At 45.7% G+C, this 15,837-nt stretch overlaps 4 protein-coding genes across 4 annotated transcripts; 1 reads left to right on the forward strand and 3 right to left on the reverse strand.

Annotated features, from left to right (window-relative positions):
• Window positions 1-873: 873 nt before the first annotated feature.
• CTRU02_212414 (uncharacterized protein) lies at window positions 874-2,399 on the reverse strand (the record flags this gene model as incomplete). Its single annotated transcript, XM_070205834.1, has 4 exons — window positions 874-1,410; window positions 1,446-1,890; window positions 1,917-2,244; window positions 2,297-2,399. The coding sequence occupies 4 exons, from the start codon at window positions 2,397-2,399 to the stop codon at window positions 874-876; spliced, it is 1,413 nt and encodes a 470-aa protein (XP_070060647.1).
• Window positions 2,400-4,852: 2,453 nt separating this feature from the next.
• CTRU02_212415 (uncharacterized protein) lies at window positions 4,853-5,820 on the reverse strand (the record flags this gene model as incomplete). Its single annotated transcript, XM_036726954.1, has 3 exons — window positions 4,853-5,168; window positions 5,222-5,603; window positions 5,658-5,820. The coding sequence occupies 3 exons, from the start codon at window positions 5,818-5,820 to the stop codon at window positions 4,853-4,855; spliced, it is 861 nt and encodes a 286-aa protein (XP_036581198.1).
• A 2,971-nt stretch (window positions 5,821-8,791) lies between these two features.
• On the reverse strand, window positions 8,792-10,525 carry CTRU02_212416 (cytochrome p450 pisatin; the record flags this gene model as incomplete). Its single annotated transcript, XM_036726953.1, has 4 exons — window positions 8,792-8,998; window positions 9,053-9,190; window positions 9,263-10,260; window positions 10,327-10,525. 4 exons carry the CDS (start codon window positions 10,523-10,525, stop codon window positions 8,792-8,794), a joined length of 1,542 nt encoding a protein of 513 aa, XP_036581197.1.
• Window positions 10,526-14,656: 4,131 nt separating this feature from the next.
• CTRU02_212417 (monooxygenase) lies at window positions 14,657-15,803 on the forward strand (the record flags this gene model as incomplete). The annotated part of the gene is made up of 4 exons (XM_036726952.1): window positions 14,657-14,900; window positions 14,959-15,052; window positions 15,110-15,513; window positions 15,571-15,803. The coding sequence occupies 4 exons, from the start codon at window positions 14,657-14,659 to the stop codon at window positions 15,801-15,803; spliced, it is 975 nt and encodes a 324-aa protein (XP_036581196.1).
• Window positions 15,804-15,837: the final 34 nt, after the last annotated feature.

The raw sequence follows: 15,837 nt of genomic DNA on the forward strand, positions 1-15,837 counted from the left end.
AGTGCGAATTTATGATATCAGAGGTCTTGTTAAATTACGAGAAGTTAATTATGAAAATGATCAGGTTGAAATGAATCTCGCGATTTCAATACTTGGTCTTATTCTCGAACTATGTTCCTTTAAATAATGGACCTTGATTTTGGACAGCACACAGTTATTGCGGTAATTAATCGACATATGGTGTCGTTTTGCTACGACCCAGTCTAAACTGTGGCCACAAGAAGAGGTTTCGAAGATGAAAACTGTTGTCTTGATGCGCAGTATTTGGTAGCTGACACTTAACAGTGCTAGCTGGAAATGAAACTCGATTCGAATGGTAGGTTATATTTGAAATGATACGTAGATAACTATCAAGGCAAGCTTTTGTCGTTGTACAATTTTGAGAACCTTGAAATTGAACTCCTTCATGTCACTGTTGAAACGGGAATTCAGTGACACAGACAGAATAAGCATGATTTCTCAAATAGAACTACATGCGAAGTGAATTAACACGTAGACAAGCGTCGATAGTGAACCATGACAAGATTCAAGTACACTGTGACATTCAGAAGATGTATAGTTCGTGGGAATTACCTTTCATCGGCGAAAATCACGTGTTAGAGTTAATTACATCGGAGGGTGCAGGTAGGGATGGGAGTGAGAGATCTAAGTAACGTAAGAATTGAAGGAAATGGCGAACCAAGAGGCGACTTATCTCAGAGACTGTGCAAGCTGTTGAAATGGGATATGCTTTGACACTTTATCCTGGGTTGAGCGATCAAACTTCTCGTTAATTTGAGTTCTGAATTGAGCGCTAATGAGCGAGGTGAGAAGTTCTCCCATGATGCTGTCTTATAGCGAATAACAAGTACTTTGGTTCAAGTGGCTCTGAAACTATCGATACATCATGCCTCGTGAATTTAATCTTGTGTCCTCAGCTCTATTCTTTCGTTGAAGAATCTCAACCATGGATTCCAGTCCCAAGTCAATCGCATCTTTTAGCGCCCTTCCCAACGCCGACGGTTCATCACGATAGCCATTTCTTTCCAAAAGAAACTCAAGGAGAGTTGTGTGCTCAAAGCGTACAGCATTATGAAGATTCTCATATACCCCTTCACAAGGATTCGCACCGTGGTCGATAAGCTTGCGCACAATCGACATACTCCCGGCATATGTGGCTGCATATAGAGGGGGTACATCGCCGGCAAACCTTGCGGGATGCATGCCAGACTCGAGCAAGTAGTCAAGTATGTCTTCGTGCCATCCGCGAGCTGCACCAACAAGGCAGTTGCTCTTTGAATTATAGGCGCCGTATAAGTCGATAGTTCCAAGGCTGTAAGTCTTGACCAGATGTTTGACGATATCCAGATCGCCCCATTCGCAGTGACATCTGACAACATTGTCTACCATAACTTCTTTGTGTTCCCCATGCTAGAAAAATTAACATAGTAATTGAATGCTTCTACTGATCTTGTCATGTAGACTGCTTTGTAGAGCTCGTAAACTCGTTCGTCGAACGGGTCCTCTATAACAGCGTGTCCGTATGGGAATCCAGCAAAGTCAGAGTTATCCGGTTTGGCCCGTGAGGGAGGGTAGATAGTCAAACGGAGCATATTTAAGTCTCCATTAATCGCAGCTCCCGTGATAGAGCCGGAGTCAGCTTTAGCTCGCAACTTAGTGCCCGCTTCCGTGGAAGAACACTCGTACTCAGGTAGCTGTTCCTGAAAGAGTTGCAAAATATCGGAGCGGCCTGACCATGCGGCAAGACGCATGGGTGAGGCAAAGAGCTCATTGTTATTTACCGGACATTGACCTTCCTTCAACAACTGCTTGGCCAGCGGTAAATTGCCAAGATATGCCGCTGCGCTAAGTAGGTTCAGACCTGGATCTCGGTCCGTGTCATCCCATGGCCTGCAATTGTACATGTAGAATCTTACGTGAGCTGGGCATCTGGCAGCTCGTTCAAGTGCCATCCAGCAAAGAGTGTCGATAGTGCCATGGAGATCGGTTGAACTCGTTTTTTGACAGTACACTTTTGCAAGATCTCGTATCTCGACCAGGCGGCCGACCTGTGGATTCTTTTCGTTCCGAACTCGGTACATGATATAGGAATGCCAAAAATCCTCAGCACCGTGCTGATTCCGTACAAACCAGTTTTCCATTCGTGACTTGGTCCATCTGTTGCAATAATGCCCCTGCCCGGGTCAAAATCATCAAGAAGGCGAATTTCAAACAGAGCAGACCTTAGGGAGTCCCGGAAAAGCTCTGGAGACCACTGTTAGTCGCGAAGTCAAAGTACACGTCACATCACACATACTGCATACAAGACGCAACCTCAAATCCCGGGTGACGCCTCTAGAGAGTGCCATATGGTACAGAATTCTCTGAATCAGTTCCAATGGAAAGTCAAGAATATGCATCTTGGCGAGTGAGTTGAAATGTAGTTTGGAGTTTCGTGAATGCTGTGTGAGGACAGGCGAATGAATCCTCGGATGAAAGGTGCCAGTGTGAAAGGTTCGTAGGACGTTGGTGCTCTATTTAAAGGAACACTTTTTCATCAGACGACTGTCAGCTTGTTGTTTGTTGGTAGACGTAAGGATGTAAGTCGGCCTTGAGGGGCAGTGCACCCTTCTCCAGTCTGCTGCAACACCAACATGCAGAACACTGGGATCTGTTGCGCAGGCGCTGATGTATGCTAGGAGGTTCAGCCACCCCCACAGGAGCTGTATAGGTGCCAACGTAGTCTTGGGTTTAAGCACGACTCACTTCTCATAATTCGCATGGTCTCAACATCGAGACGCCAATAGGATTTACAGACAGGCAATTTGGCGAATGAAACGATGGAACAAAATAAGTAAATCAGTGCAAGAGGCCTCTTATGTATGCAACTATGATTGGTGATCTAATCGGGAACGAGCGAAGATAACAAATAATGAAGTAATTGGGTCGGCAATCCGTTTCCTTTCCAAACAGCCCAACAAGTGATGAAGAATTTATGAGGCGAAAAAGAAAAAGAATGTATAAGGCATCATCCGGGCTTCCGAGGTTGAAGCTTCTATGATAACTTGACGGGCAATGAGAGAATTCGCACTTGATGACGCCTGGAAGATTTAGGGGAAGAGGACGTCCAAACAAGGGGTAGTCCGGCTGCCGTGGACTCGGTTGGCTAAGATGCCTTTTTTGATGTAGTCCTTGTCCACCCAATATGCATTTTTCCCCAGTTTGGTTTTCGAGATATCGTCGAAGATCGTTTTGCCAGAATCCGTAGAAGAAGCGCTGACGGTTAAATCATCGTTTTTGTCTCCGGTCATAGCGGCCACCAATGTCGGTTGGGTGCTTGACTCCTGGACGTTGGTGTAACTGAGCTTCTTCATCTCCTCGGGTATGATGCCACCCTTCTTTAAGACGGCTATCTGAATGTTGGACAATTTTGTTTGCGCAGCCTTGGGAATTATTTGGTTGCCCCTCTCCATAATATGAGAGGAAAGATACTGGCACAAAGACATGTATCAATCCCATTGTCTCTGCTATCTGGCCCAAGAAGGGAAAGAACAACTGAATATTTGCAATTGCCAGTTACAAAGCGGCAAAAGTCGCCTTTAATATTTTGTGGTATTTGAATACAGCTAATCCTGAGTGTTTTAGTTGGAGTTCTATTATGGAGATGATGGGACGAAATGACCTGCCAGAATTAATGGCATTGAGAGAAAGTGTTCTGGTATTGGGTCAGGCTTTCTGGCAAAGGCATTCATGAAATGATTGTAGTACATAAGACCATCAGTAAACACATTGTCGCCAGCTTTTTGTCTCCAGGGGTAAGGGACCTTGTTATAAGCTGAAGCATGTAACTCTAGCTACACTATGCGTGAAGCACAAAAGCCGCCGAATTCTCACTGAATCCCATGTACCGGAGTCATATATACTTCCAATGTTAAACTCACGCATGGTAATCTGGAAAATGATCTATTCGGTACTGCTAGTTGTATTGCACCTTACGAGTTTCTATTTTGAAAATCCTCTATTCTCGGCCATCAGCTGCTGGATTAGCTTATAACAGATATCGACCGACTTTCCACTCGCCATCTGCCTATCAGCATATGGCCCGTCTCCCCGGCAAAACTGTTCTTGAATGCTAAAAGAGCCCCATACGTTTGTACCAAACCATGAATGAGATGTGTCTGCGCCGATTATCTGGTGTATGATTTGACCCGTGGAACTTAGATGAGGCGTGGTCAAAACCTTCAAATTGGGAAATTTTCATGTCTTTGATGGCCGACAGGCTACAAATTTGCTCGGTTGACAAAGAAGTATCAAGAACTTGTGTAATTTTGCTGGGGCACGCGGTCTTGGTGAATCCAATCGATCTGAGACATGTTTCGCGTTTTCGCAGAGTGGCGCCGGAATCTTCTCCCGGAAAGACCGGGTCCCAATGAAGCAGTTGAACCCGATGCGGACCGATCGCTGCTCAGTAAAAAATGCAGTTTAGAAGGAAATTGACTCAACTAATCATGTGATAACTTTATCGGAATCGAAACATGCAGCGGACCAAGACTAGCACTTTAGAAAGCTCGTCACTGTTTGCCTCTCTCCCTACAACATGTTGACAATTATGGGCTAGCTGAGTGAGCCTAGCCTAATTGAATACGAGGAGACTTCATGATCGGAAACCTGCTGCGTCCAACATTAGCTCCGTCAACTCAGTCAAGCTTCACCGCGATGTGCCAAAATGATTTGTGTGCTTCAATGTTACCATACTAGATCGAAATAAAAGCATTTGCAAAAACTCGACTTCAGTTTGATTCTAAAAATAAGACCTATTCTTTCAAGACGAGGTTGCTCGTCTGTAAATACACCCAAAAAGAAGCATATCCATCTATTCTCTATTCATCATAGGACACCCTCCAGACGTGTTTCCACTCAAAGAGCCACTGTGTAACTCACTGAGCTCCTGGGGAGACATCTTTACTTCATTTCCCACAGATGCATCAAGCTGTGCCTCAGGATCAAGGTTCTTAACAGTAGGCTCCTTCTTAACAACGCCCTGGGGTGCAATCTGCTGGAACATCTGCAGGGAGTCAAACCACGTGTCAACAGCTTGCAGACGAAGATTATCGTCAACCCGAGCCACTGTCAACCCCTGAATGTCGATGGGGCCCCCATGAGCCTTCGCAGTCACCTTTTCGCCCTTGCTGGACTTACAGTCAGAACATACAGTGTTGTCCGAGGTATTGAGAACACTTACTTGTTGAATCCTACGTAATCTGACTTCATGACACCCCAATGACGCCATTTGAAGGCAACACAGGGGGGACCACTGTAAACCTCGAGAACTTCCCAGGCGAAAGTGGGCATCATCCGCTTGAAGGTCTTATGGCTAGACGCAAAGTCGGAATAATCGGGGCTGTAGTATTCATTGGGCGTAATAACGGCGTTGTAAGTGCCCACCTTGAGCATGTGCTCACCCGATTGCGGTGGTCCGCCATTAACTGAAAACGTGTAGTTGGCGTGATCAACTGTCCGCCAGTCCTCGAGCCGTGTTTTGAATGAGGCCTCAACTTCCCAGTTCTTGACAAGGTTTTCCACCAATTCTGGTAGGCTACCTGCTGCATGGCTCATCTTCTTGCCTGCGTAAGTTGTTAGATGGAATGAGCTCAAAAGGCTGAAATATGCAACCTTACCTTCTCTCCAAACTTTCCGCGTTTTTGTGTAGTCCGGGGCTCTACCATATCTCCATTGAACACCTTCGTCACCGAAAACAGCGTTTGGGGAGGTAACATAATCGGGCAAGCCTGGTGAAGGCGCTGCCTGGTCCTTGCGGTCTTGGGCATCCACGATAGCCATTGTAAAAGAGTGGTTCAAAGGTGATGAAAAGAAAGTGAAGGCAGAATGACGAGGGGCGGATTTGGTAGCCTAGATATGTTGCTCAGTGTCCTAAGCTTTATGTTGGTGACGAGAATTAATGTCTTAGGCACGCGTGGAAAACGAGAGACAACGGTGATACAAGTATCCGGCCGTCCTCGACTTTTCAGCAGTGGCGATGACAGACCGCGACCGTTCCGTCTGAAACGTAAAACGCCACGGAAGACTGCACCCTAACAAACCCACAGTAACGTTTGATGCTGCAGGATGGCGCGTCGACGTCCGAGCTCTGGAACACCGCCTTTTGAGCCTGACCGCAGGTTGACGTACTGTGTCTGTTGCAGCAAAGCTGAGTTACCAAAGCGAGAAAAGCTAGGTGACACAGCGTGGCCACTCGGGAGCAAAGGAGCTCAGATTCTACACTTTGATTTGCTGGAAGGCGTCCCAACAAGCGAACCCTAGCTCGTCTGACCTTGTCAGCAAATGAATGATTCAGACTTCCGGAGCTTGTAGTAAAGAACAATTATAGCGCACTATTGACGATCTTGGAATAATTTTCAACTGACAAGTAACTGAATTAGATGATAAAAAACTGAAGAGAGAGTGTTGCCTGGTAAGGCTGGGGGGGTGAAACTGGCGGGTGAAGTCTATTTCCCTCAGAGACAGATCTGTTCGTGGCGGTAGTATGGCGTTCTTTATGTAGAACAGTATAGTAGGCCCAACAGTCACATCTCATTATGAAAGTCTCATAAGAAACAATTATGGGCCCAAGGGCGAAGGGGAGGAGGCTTAGCTCGTGTTGAGAGGAATGCAGGGAGAAAGGGAGGCTGCAACCCTATCACCGGATTGGCTACAGGAGTGGATAAAGATCAAACAGATCGTGGACTCTAGTTGGCTCTTTAAGGTATCTCTTTTAAAGCGTGGCTTCGGTGTCTTTGATTGATTACATCCCAGCGTGACTTGCTTTAATGTCTCACCTCGGCATACCACACATATAGGAAGCAAGCAACATTCCGATGTCTCGGCGGCCAATCGTGAGCTAACGATAGAGACATTTTGGTGATCTGTGGGGTGTCTTGTTCAATAAGAAACGATTTGACATGCTAGTGCTACATTGCCTCGTGGTCTGGCATGCTGGCATCTGAATCAGGCCCTTTTGCCACGCGACAATGAGTGAGTCTTGTCCTAGTCCGACTTAGTGTCATCGTCATCGGAACGGAGTAAAAAATACTTGATCCGTCTTACCCAGCCCCTTGCTTCTGGGGGAACTTGACAGCTAAGCGCCGAGCAACTGGCGGCCAGACTTTTGCACTCACTCCCCCATTCTCGAGCTCTTGGCATGCATTGACCAGCAGGGTCAACTTTCTGGGCGGAGGGTATATGCCGAACCTGCAAATATTTATGATTGTGAGTGGCGGGAACTTCAGCGACTCCATTAAATGTTTTGGAAGAAAAAGAGTAACACGGACAACGAGGCGCCTGGGGAAAAGCCGTTTGGTCCAATGCCACCCAACATTCCACGGGTTGATGCCTTACCCACCAATATATTGGTGAATCGACCTCACAAGTTGTCATGCTGAGACACTTTCTGTCGGCCGAGTCCTAAAAGTGGAACTGCGCCCATATCTCAATGACAGAGTGGGGAATCAATTTTTTTTTTACATCCGAAGGATTGCAAAGACGGAATGACAGGGTGAATTGTTACTTCTTCCCACATTCGTCAGTTCAAATGTCGTGAACGCTACCACTTCCAAATCGCAGTTTAGACTTAGTACTTCAATGGGCATAGTATTTTGGCTTCTTTGACCTTCAGGAATTGTAAATCATCAATCCATAGCCTACATCAAAAATGAAGTACAAATACTGTCTTTACTGTAACATCTCGACAATTGGATAGCTTTTGACTGTCAGGACCAATGACAATAAGTTATAAGGAAGTAGGAAATCTTTCCCGCCTCGCCGAGAGACAATCACAAAAGTAAGAGTGTGCTCCAATAAAGCTTGCAGTTAGGTAAGGGAGGACAGATATAATGTCTGAGCTTTCTACTCATTGCTCCAAGGCAGGTGTATCCCAGTCGAAGCCTGATCTGTAGGGACGTCTCAGGGAACATTGGATTAGATTTGCCCCTAGAAACAATCAGACTCCGCCAAACGATATCTCACCGTAAATCCCTTTCTTTTGTGGACCCATCACATTACCGGCGTGTGCTGTCCTTTGCCTCTCAACTAGCCCACTTTCGCTTTTGGGACTATACATAACCATGCTTCTTACGAATGAATGTCACCGCTCAAATTCATACGTATATAACGAATAAAGCTGATATCTGTTTCATTTCTTGGTATCAGCTGCTTTATTCTTTCGCGGTGAAGTCAATAGCAAAACAGTAAAACTGGACCAGGTCCCTAACTAATCGCGGCACACACTGAAGTAGAAGCCCTAGTGGTGACCAAGATAAGTTTGAAAGACCAGAAGATGACACACCTACCTCTGGTAAGTTTCTACGATTGAGGAAGCGGTGGTTGGCACGATTGTTAGTTTTTCCGATTTCTGTAAGACAACCACAAACTTTGAACTGGAGAAGAATAGAGATTCCCAAAGACAGATCGGATGAGGTACCTATATACACATTAGATAGAAAACGCCGTAATGGTTGGATCAGGATAGTGCAGAGGCAATACGCAAACAAACTTGGTCTTGGTAGAGCCCCCAGACAAATTAGCCGCTTTATATGGAATGCTTATCACCAAGCACAACTAGAAGTACAGTAATGTGTTGAGCGAAAGTGACAAATCGCACATGGATGATTTTGGCATGATTGACTGTGCAAAGAAGTACCTGATTAAATATCATGATTCGTAAGATTCAAGCCTGAAAGTCTCAAGCAACCAAAAAATGAACGACTCGTATACACCGCAATGGTAACTAAAAACCAAACCAGAGCGACCACCTTCGCTAGTTGTTGATCTTCCTAGGTTGCATTTTGACACAAAAGTTTCGAGGTTTCACAAACCAAGCATTTTCGGTCTTCCAAGAGCTCCCAACTTGCGATACATTTCCCTCAAGCTTGAACTCAAAGTCACGGACAAGCCTAGGGACTAGCTTCGTCATCTCTAATATTGACACGTTCTTGCCTAAACATGTTCTGGAGCCCATGCCAAACTACAAGCAAAGTAAGCGTTGAAGAAATAAGTGAGAAATGAGACTTATACTGACCGGCATCCAATTGCGATTCATTGCCGCCAGCCGTTCTTCATCATTAATGAGCCATCGTTCAGGGCGAAATTGCTCCGCATCTTCGCCATACAGAGCCTTGTTGCGATGCTGGACCCAGCTGTTGATACCGACAACCGACTAAACCGAGAGGGAAACATATTAGCTGAAGTCTGTAGCGTTGTTGATCCAGAAGCATATGATGGTACTCACGCCTTCAGGGAAAAAACGACCTGCCATCGTAGCACCACCTTTAGGTATGACCCGCTCCAGTGGCAAGCCAACTGCTGGGTGGATACGCAATGCTTCTTTAATGACAGCCTGTAGATACGGCATATTTTGTCCTTCCTTGAATGTTGGATTTCTCGACAGTTCGCCCCGGTTCTCAAATTCGCGAACTTCGGCACGGAGCTTCTCTAAACAGTCTGGGTCCTTTAACAAGTAATAGAAAATAGCTGACAGGCTTATACCAGTAGTGTCTGAGCCAGCAGACATGTTGGTTGCACATCCAACTAGAACATGGTAGTTGGTGAAAGTATCAGGGCCGTCGGAGTGTTTAGCCAAAAACTTCGTCAAAAATGTTTCGTTGACCTCCGCTCCTCCCGTTTCATTGTTGCAGTTGATAACAGACTTTGGAAAAGCTCGTTCTTCCATGATCCGATCCTGTGTGAAATCCATTATGTACATGATCCGGTTGGACCCAGTAATTGATGTTATACTCATGAGAAGTGGCGCGATGTACCGATGGAAAGATGGATATATTCCAGCAAGAGTCGAATAAGCGATGGTGTTGTCCAAGTTTTTGATAACCTCACCGATGTCGACACCACAGTCTAGGAAGCCAAAACGTTTACCGTATGTGACATACGCAATCGCATCGAATGCAAAGCATTGAAACCAGTGGCCAAGATCAACGGGAGCCCCTGACTTTGAGAACTCCAACAGTCTCTGGGAGAAGATTTCGCCACATTCATCCAGATAAGGTTCATAACTGACGAGAGACGTCATCGAAAAGGCATGGGTATAAAGCCGCCGGTTGTAGGCATGGCGTTTTATGGACTGATCCGAAAAGATATTCCACATTTTCTCGTTCGGCTGGAAGGCGGAATACCATACAGATTTTGGAAATTGTGTGCCATGACCATATATCATTTTACTTGCTTCGGCGTCGTTGATACTGTAGCGATTGGGACCGTATCTCACAATAGGACCTGACATCAATTACCAATTGATTAGCTGACTGGAACTAAAGCAACAAACATTGCCACGAAGCGCACCATATTTTTCATGCAGAGACAGATTGACTTTTTCAAAACTGCCCTGTTTGAGCCGTAAGAAGTACCAAACGTCTGTAAAATGCGCTAAGAGAGGCCCTGGTATAGACCTCAAGGGAGATCGTAGCCACTGCAGTATCAAAATTGCAGTGTGAAAGAGAAGCGCGGCAGCCGCAAAGGCCAATATGACTTCGATATTCATTTTCTTTTAGCTCGAGAATGGCTTCCAAACTGAATGAACTGCTTGTAGGACGTCATTAAATCATGGAGAAAGGTTTTGTGACAGGCACAATCAAGCTAGCCTTTTATAGGGGAAGTCAGTACTTCATACCTAGGTAGGATCGGCATTGGCATTAACACATACTCAATTGGCGTATCATCAGCAAGGGTGGTCAGCATCGTAAAGGCGTATGGCTTGAATCAACAATTGGCCCATCCGGGAGGACGAGTCATAACCAGCTCCATCAGAGAAAGGACGGAAACCAATTCGAACCTGGGGACTTACGGGATGAATTACCGAATCAAAGCCAATGATTAACAGTATCGCGTAACTCACAACCCATGCTTGGATCGCGGGCTGATTTGGCCATAAATCGTCGTCTGAGTGCACGCTTTCAAAATAACCGTTCATTGATCAGGCCGTCTATTCGGCCTTAAATTCACCATCTTCATGTATGGCTTTGAAAGAGAGCCGAAGAAATGATTTTCTGTCTCAAAAATAAATAAAAAATCGTTCCAAAATGCTTTTGACAATGCCCCTTAATTGTCAGAAGGCCTTGTCTTGATGATGCATGGAAGGAGGTGGATAACGGACTAGTTGAGAAGTCCGAGGCCGAGGACCGCGCCGTATCCACTTTTACGCGGTGGTCTCCTCCGGAATAACAGCTTTGAACCGGTCTGTAGGAGTGGCAAATTGTTCGAGACTGGGGCCGGTGTTTTATTCGTATCACACAATTTAGCTCCTCACGTGTGTCAGCTTAGCTATGGCATTTAATCGTTCTCCTTGTCTATCGTTCATCTTTCGTGGATCTTCTCGTACTGGCAGCGTTTTAACGCCTCACTCTCTCAGCTGAATGCTGCTTTCACTTGCGCCAGTTATGAAGACCAGATTGTCAGTGAACAGATTCGCATGAGCGGGAACATCGGGACAAGAGTGTTGTAAAGAGTTGGTGCACATATTGCCTCCGAAATTGTTCTATCTCAACTATTGCGAGACAGTCACGCGGCGCCGAGAAAGATTACTTCAGATTAGCAATCATTCCTAGATGCTTGAGCTTGTGAAATTGGCCTATACTTGGTACTATCAACCGATCAACTGCATTCTGAAGTTTTAAGGCTGGAAGACTCTTTAGTGCACTATAACACTGACTTGTTTGATGGCATTCGTACTGGACGCCAAGCTTGAAAAAATATACCATAGGCAAAATGAGACAAAAAAAGACGTAAATAAGAGTTGATACAGTCTACTATACATTTAGCGTATCCTCTAAAACTAAGACTCAGTCTGTATTACACCCAATAGCTACGGCAGGCCCGTCCACAGTTGATGCCGACGGTCGGTATCCTAGTAGCAGCCGTGATATTATCACGGTTCCTAGTGATCCACGTCTCATCATCACTAGCTACATAGCTCTGAAAATACGGCTTTTCAATTGCACTGCTTAAGGTTAGTGGTACTGCTGAACCCGCTGTGAATGGGCTTCTTAGGTAAATTACGCTCTTTTTATGGTACTTGAAGTCCATGTGTAGCAAAGGAAACATCATACACAAATCGATCTAACTGAAATGTTGGGAGACACTGTTTTATCGCGCTACTGCAAGCCTTGATTGTCTTGTCAATCAACCTACTGGGAGAGCTGTGAGCTGACGTGAAACAAAAGCTTGTAAATGTCGCAAGGTTCTGATCATAAGGTGTCTCACAGGTTTATGATGTGATGTGATTAAACTGCCTCTACACGTACAATTAATACATGTGTACATGTGCTGAGATAGTAGAAAGCATCAATTTGTTGTTTTACCCTTTTGGCCCTTTGCCAAGCACGCTTCTGAGCACACAATGTAGTTAATGTGATTGGGGAATTGTCTTCTCATTTGCGACGCGCGTAATCAGCAACAGATCCAGACATGTCTACCATCAAAAAATGATTGACGAAACCTAAATGGGATTGAATTCCAATCACCTTTGTCCAGCAAAGGCTTAGCCTTTCCTGGTACATGAAATTTCCGCACCACTTTCTTTTGCCAAAACCTTTCAAACCCCACGGCCAGCATAAGACCATGGCTAGAGACTTCCAGTGGTATAAAGCTGATTTAGTCAGGTTGACCTTTGAGGTGACACATGATATGCTTTTGAGTGACAAATGATTTCCCCATGAGAAAGTTCAACGTGAGACAAAGATTCAAGTTGTAAGTTTGGCTAGCAAAAGACCAGTTCTCGCCAGGACAGATCATAAGCTTGGGGTCTGCTGGAAAACCTGGAGCAGAGCGAATTTTTTATAGCCTTATTGACTGTTAGCTCGATGATCAGACATATCACCGACCAATTATTACCTAACACAGTTGGAAAAATGCAGATTCGGTGCTCATCATGGTGGTTATCAATATCTTTTCTGTCAGACTCAGGGAAGGGTACAGTTTTTTCCCCGTTTAATCTCGCCTTGATAACTCTGCAATGGCGGTGTAGGTGAAATTGATGGGCCGTCAAGAGTTACCGCCCTTCAGATGGTCATGGGGCCTTGCTCGTGAATGGAGTCATCCGTATCCTGCTTGCTAATATGTCGGCCACTCGAACACTCGATATGCACTGCGTCAAACACCTTTTATCCCATCGGCTGTTGCAAGACAGCGGATACAAGCCATATGGGGTAATAGCAAATTATACTTTAATAGCACGGTTTTGGTCGAATGATGAGCACTATCTGGTTAGTAATTGAAAAAATATGGGCTCCAAAACGGATTGGTATGTACCAGTTGCTTTGTGACAGCCGATGGGATAACTAGGGGCACTCCGAATGTACCTTCGAACGATTACCTGAGACACCTCCTGTACCTCACCAGCAATGACCACGTCTAGAGAAAATGCCGAGGCCAATAGCGGGCCTCTGTGTGCTGTATTCACTTGTTGACTCTGGGGCGCTCTGGCGGAGACCAGCAGCGGCTTTAACAAGTTCGTATTTGACCCGTATTTTTGTAGAGCTGTGATCCTAATATGAGAGAAACCTCTATTAATGGAAGAGATGAACGAAAAGGCTCGTATTAGACCCATTGGTGTCGAGGGTTTGACGAACGTACTTGCAAACGGAAGGTTTCGACTGCAAAGATTGATAATGGCATATTTGTTGACATCTTTTGACTGATGTGCAAAAATAGTTTTGAGGAATATGCAAACCTACTAAAGTCTTCGGTGGAAAGCGAAATGAAGATGGCAGCTGTTTGGGATGTCAACATTTTACTTTCACAGACCAGTCAGATACACGGGAGCTCTGCGGGCGGTGTGCGATCGTAGGCGGAATGTTTTCCGTTAAAGGTGAGAAAGAGACAGCGATTATGCGGAGCCGATGAAATTCGAATGAAGCACTCTTGAAACTTCTTAGATCTCTCATTGTTCATACACTTCACCACAGCAACCGCGAGAGATAGATAATAAACCCTGCAAGAAGATGCCAAGTCACTGTTATAGCCGATTACCTTAGCATTGGCAATCTTTCTTACCATTAATTAACGGCCAGCCCCGTTCGTATTGTCAAGTTTTACCAGCCTAAAGAAGACTAATTGACGTGGATTAGGGGATGATGGATTTAGCGTTGGCACTCGGCATACGAAAGCCCCACACCAGAATGCAATCTGCTGACAGCGTCTACTGAGTGACAGTGGAGAAAAGACATGTAATGTGTGCATTTGTGGATATGATGGGCGTGATGCCTGTGTTGAGTATCGTCTTTTGACCCATACACGCTGGTATGCTCAGCGTTAGGCCATCGGTGCTCACCTACATTACTTCGTGTACGGACATCGCCTAGCTCATCAGACGTCTGGGAAAGCCGCAGGAGTCCAAATGTGACTGGGATATCATAAAAACTCACCAACTTTCAACGCGGTTAGTTGGTAATCGGAAGACTTTTCAAAGCCCTGGATACCCAAGTTAAATGATTATGGAGTGTATGGGTCAGCATCTTGACGCCATCATAACAAGACTACACCGATTTTTGAGTCCTTGTAGAAAGAGACATTTTATAAATCTCAGACTTTTCCCTTGAAAAATTCTCTCATACATGCTCACGCAGACCAGTCTTTCTTTTCCCCAAGTCATTCATTTTAAACCATTCGTTCAAACATGTTGGTCCTTCGTTTTGCTACGCTCACTGGCCTTGCCACCGCTGCCAGTATTCCTCGTCCAAGAGATACGGCTGGCTGCGAAAATCCCGTCAAGAGGTTGGAATGGAGAGAAATGTCAGCCGAATCTCAGCAGAGCTACATCAATGCTGTGTGGTGTTTGAAGACTAAGCCTTCGAAGCTGGGTCTCAACTCGACTTGGTACGATGATTTTGCTTATGTGCACCACAAGTACAATCTGATCAGTAAGCAAATGCTGGTATCCTAGCTTAGGATCCATGTATGCTGACGTCTATGGGATAGTTCACAATGTGGCTGCTTTTCTGCCGTGGCACCGCTACTTTACTCAAGTCTACGAGAACGCGTTGCATGAATGCGGATACAATGGCGCTGCAACGTAGGTGATGCCCTAACCTTTCTAGACTGAGAACGACTGATCGCTGATATCTTGCAGCTACTGGGACTGGACTAAGGATGTCCAGAAGTTGGCTCAGTCTCCCATTATGTCCTCGACCCTGGGAATCGGTGGGGACGGAAGCGATTCGCGAACGGAGACGTTGAGGAGTGGTCAGACCATCCGATGCGTTGACGACGGCCCATTCTCACAGTTGCGGCCGACGTACCTCGGCGTTAACCCTAGCGAATATACCTACGAGGAGCATTGTCTTTTCAGGTCATTGATTGATGGAGACACTCCTGACGCAAAAGTCGCTGCCACGGCCTATAATTCAACATTCGTCAACCAGGTGCAGAGTAGTTCCTCATTCGACACTTATCACGGCTCTCTAGAAGGTGGTCCCCATGGTATAATTCATTCTTCTATCGGTGGAGAAATGAACCCGTCTACATCTCCTAATGGTAAGAACAAGCTCAATGAACACGTGATAAGTTAAAAGCTCACACTTCTATGCACAGATCCTGTTTTCTTCTTACACCATGCTCAAATCGATCGCCTCTGGTGGTTATGGCAGCAGTCCGATGTCGCAGCGAGACAGGCAGACTACACCGGACAAGCTGCTGTCCAGGGCAGCGATACGAGAGTAGCAGCCTCCTTGGATGACGCCCTGCTGATGGGCGGACTTGCCGAGGATGCCACCGTTAGAGATTTGATGACAACAACAAGTTCGCGTCTCTGCTACGAATACTAGGCATGCCTTGTCAAAACACCACGCACAAAAGGTC

Source organism: Colletotrichum truncatum (assembly GCF_014235925.2).
Source record: "Colletotrichum truncatum strain CMES1059 chromosome Unknown Contig_0008, whole genome shotgun sequence".
NCBI classification, from domain to species: domain Eukaryota; kingdom Fungi; phylum Ascomycota; class Sordariomycetes; order Glomerellales; family Glomerellaceae; genus Colletotrichum; species Colletotrichum truncatum.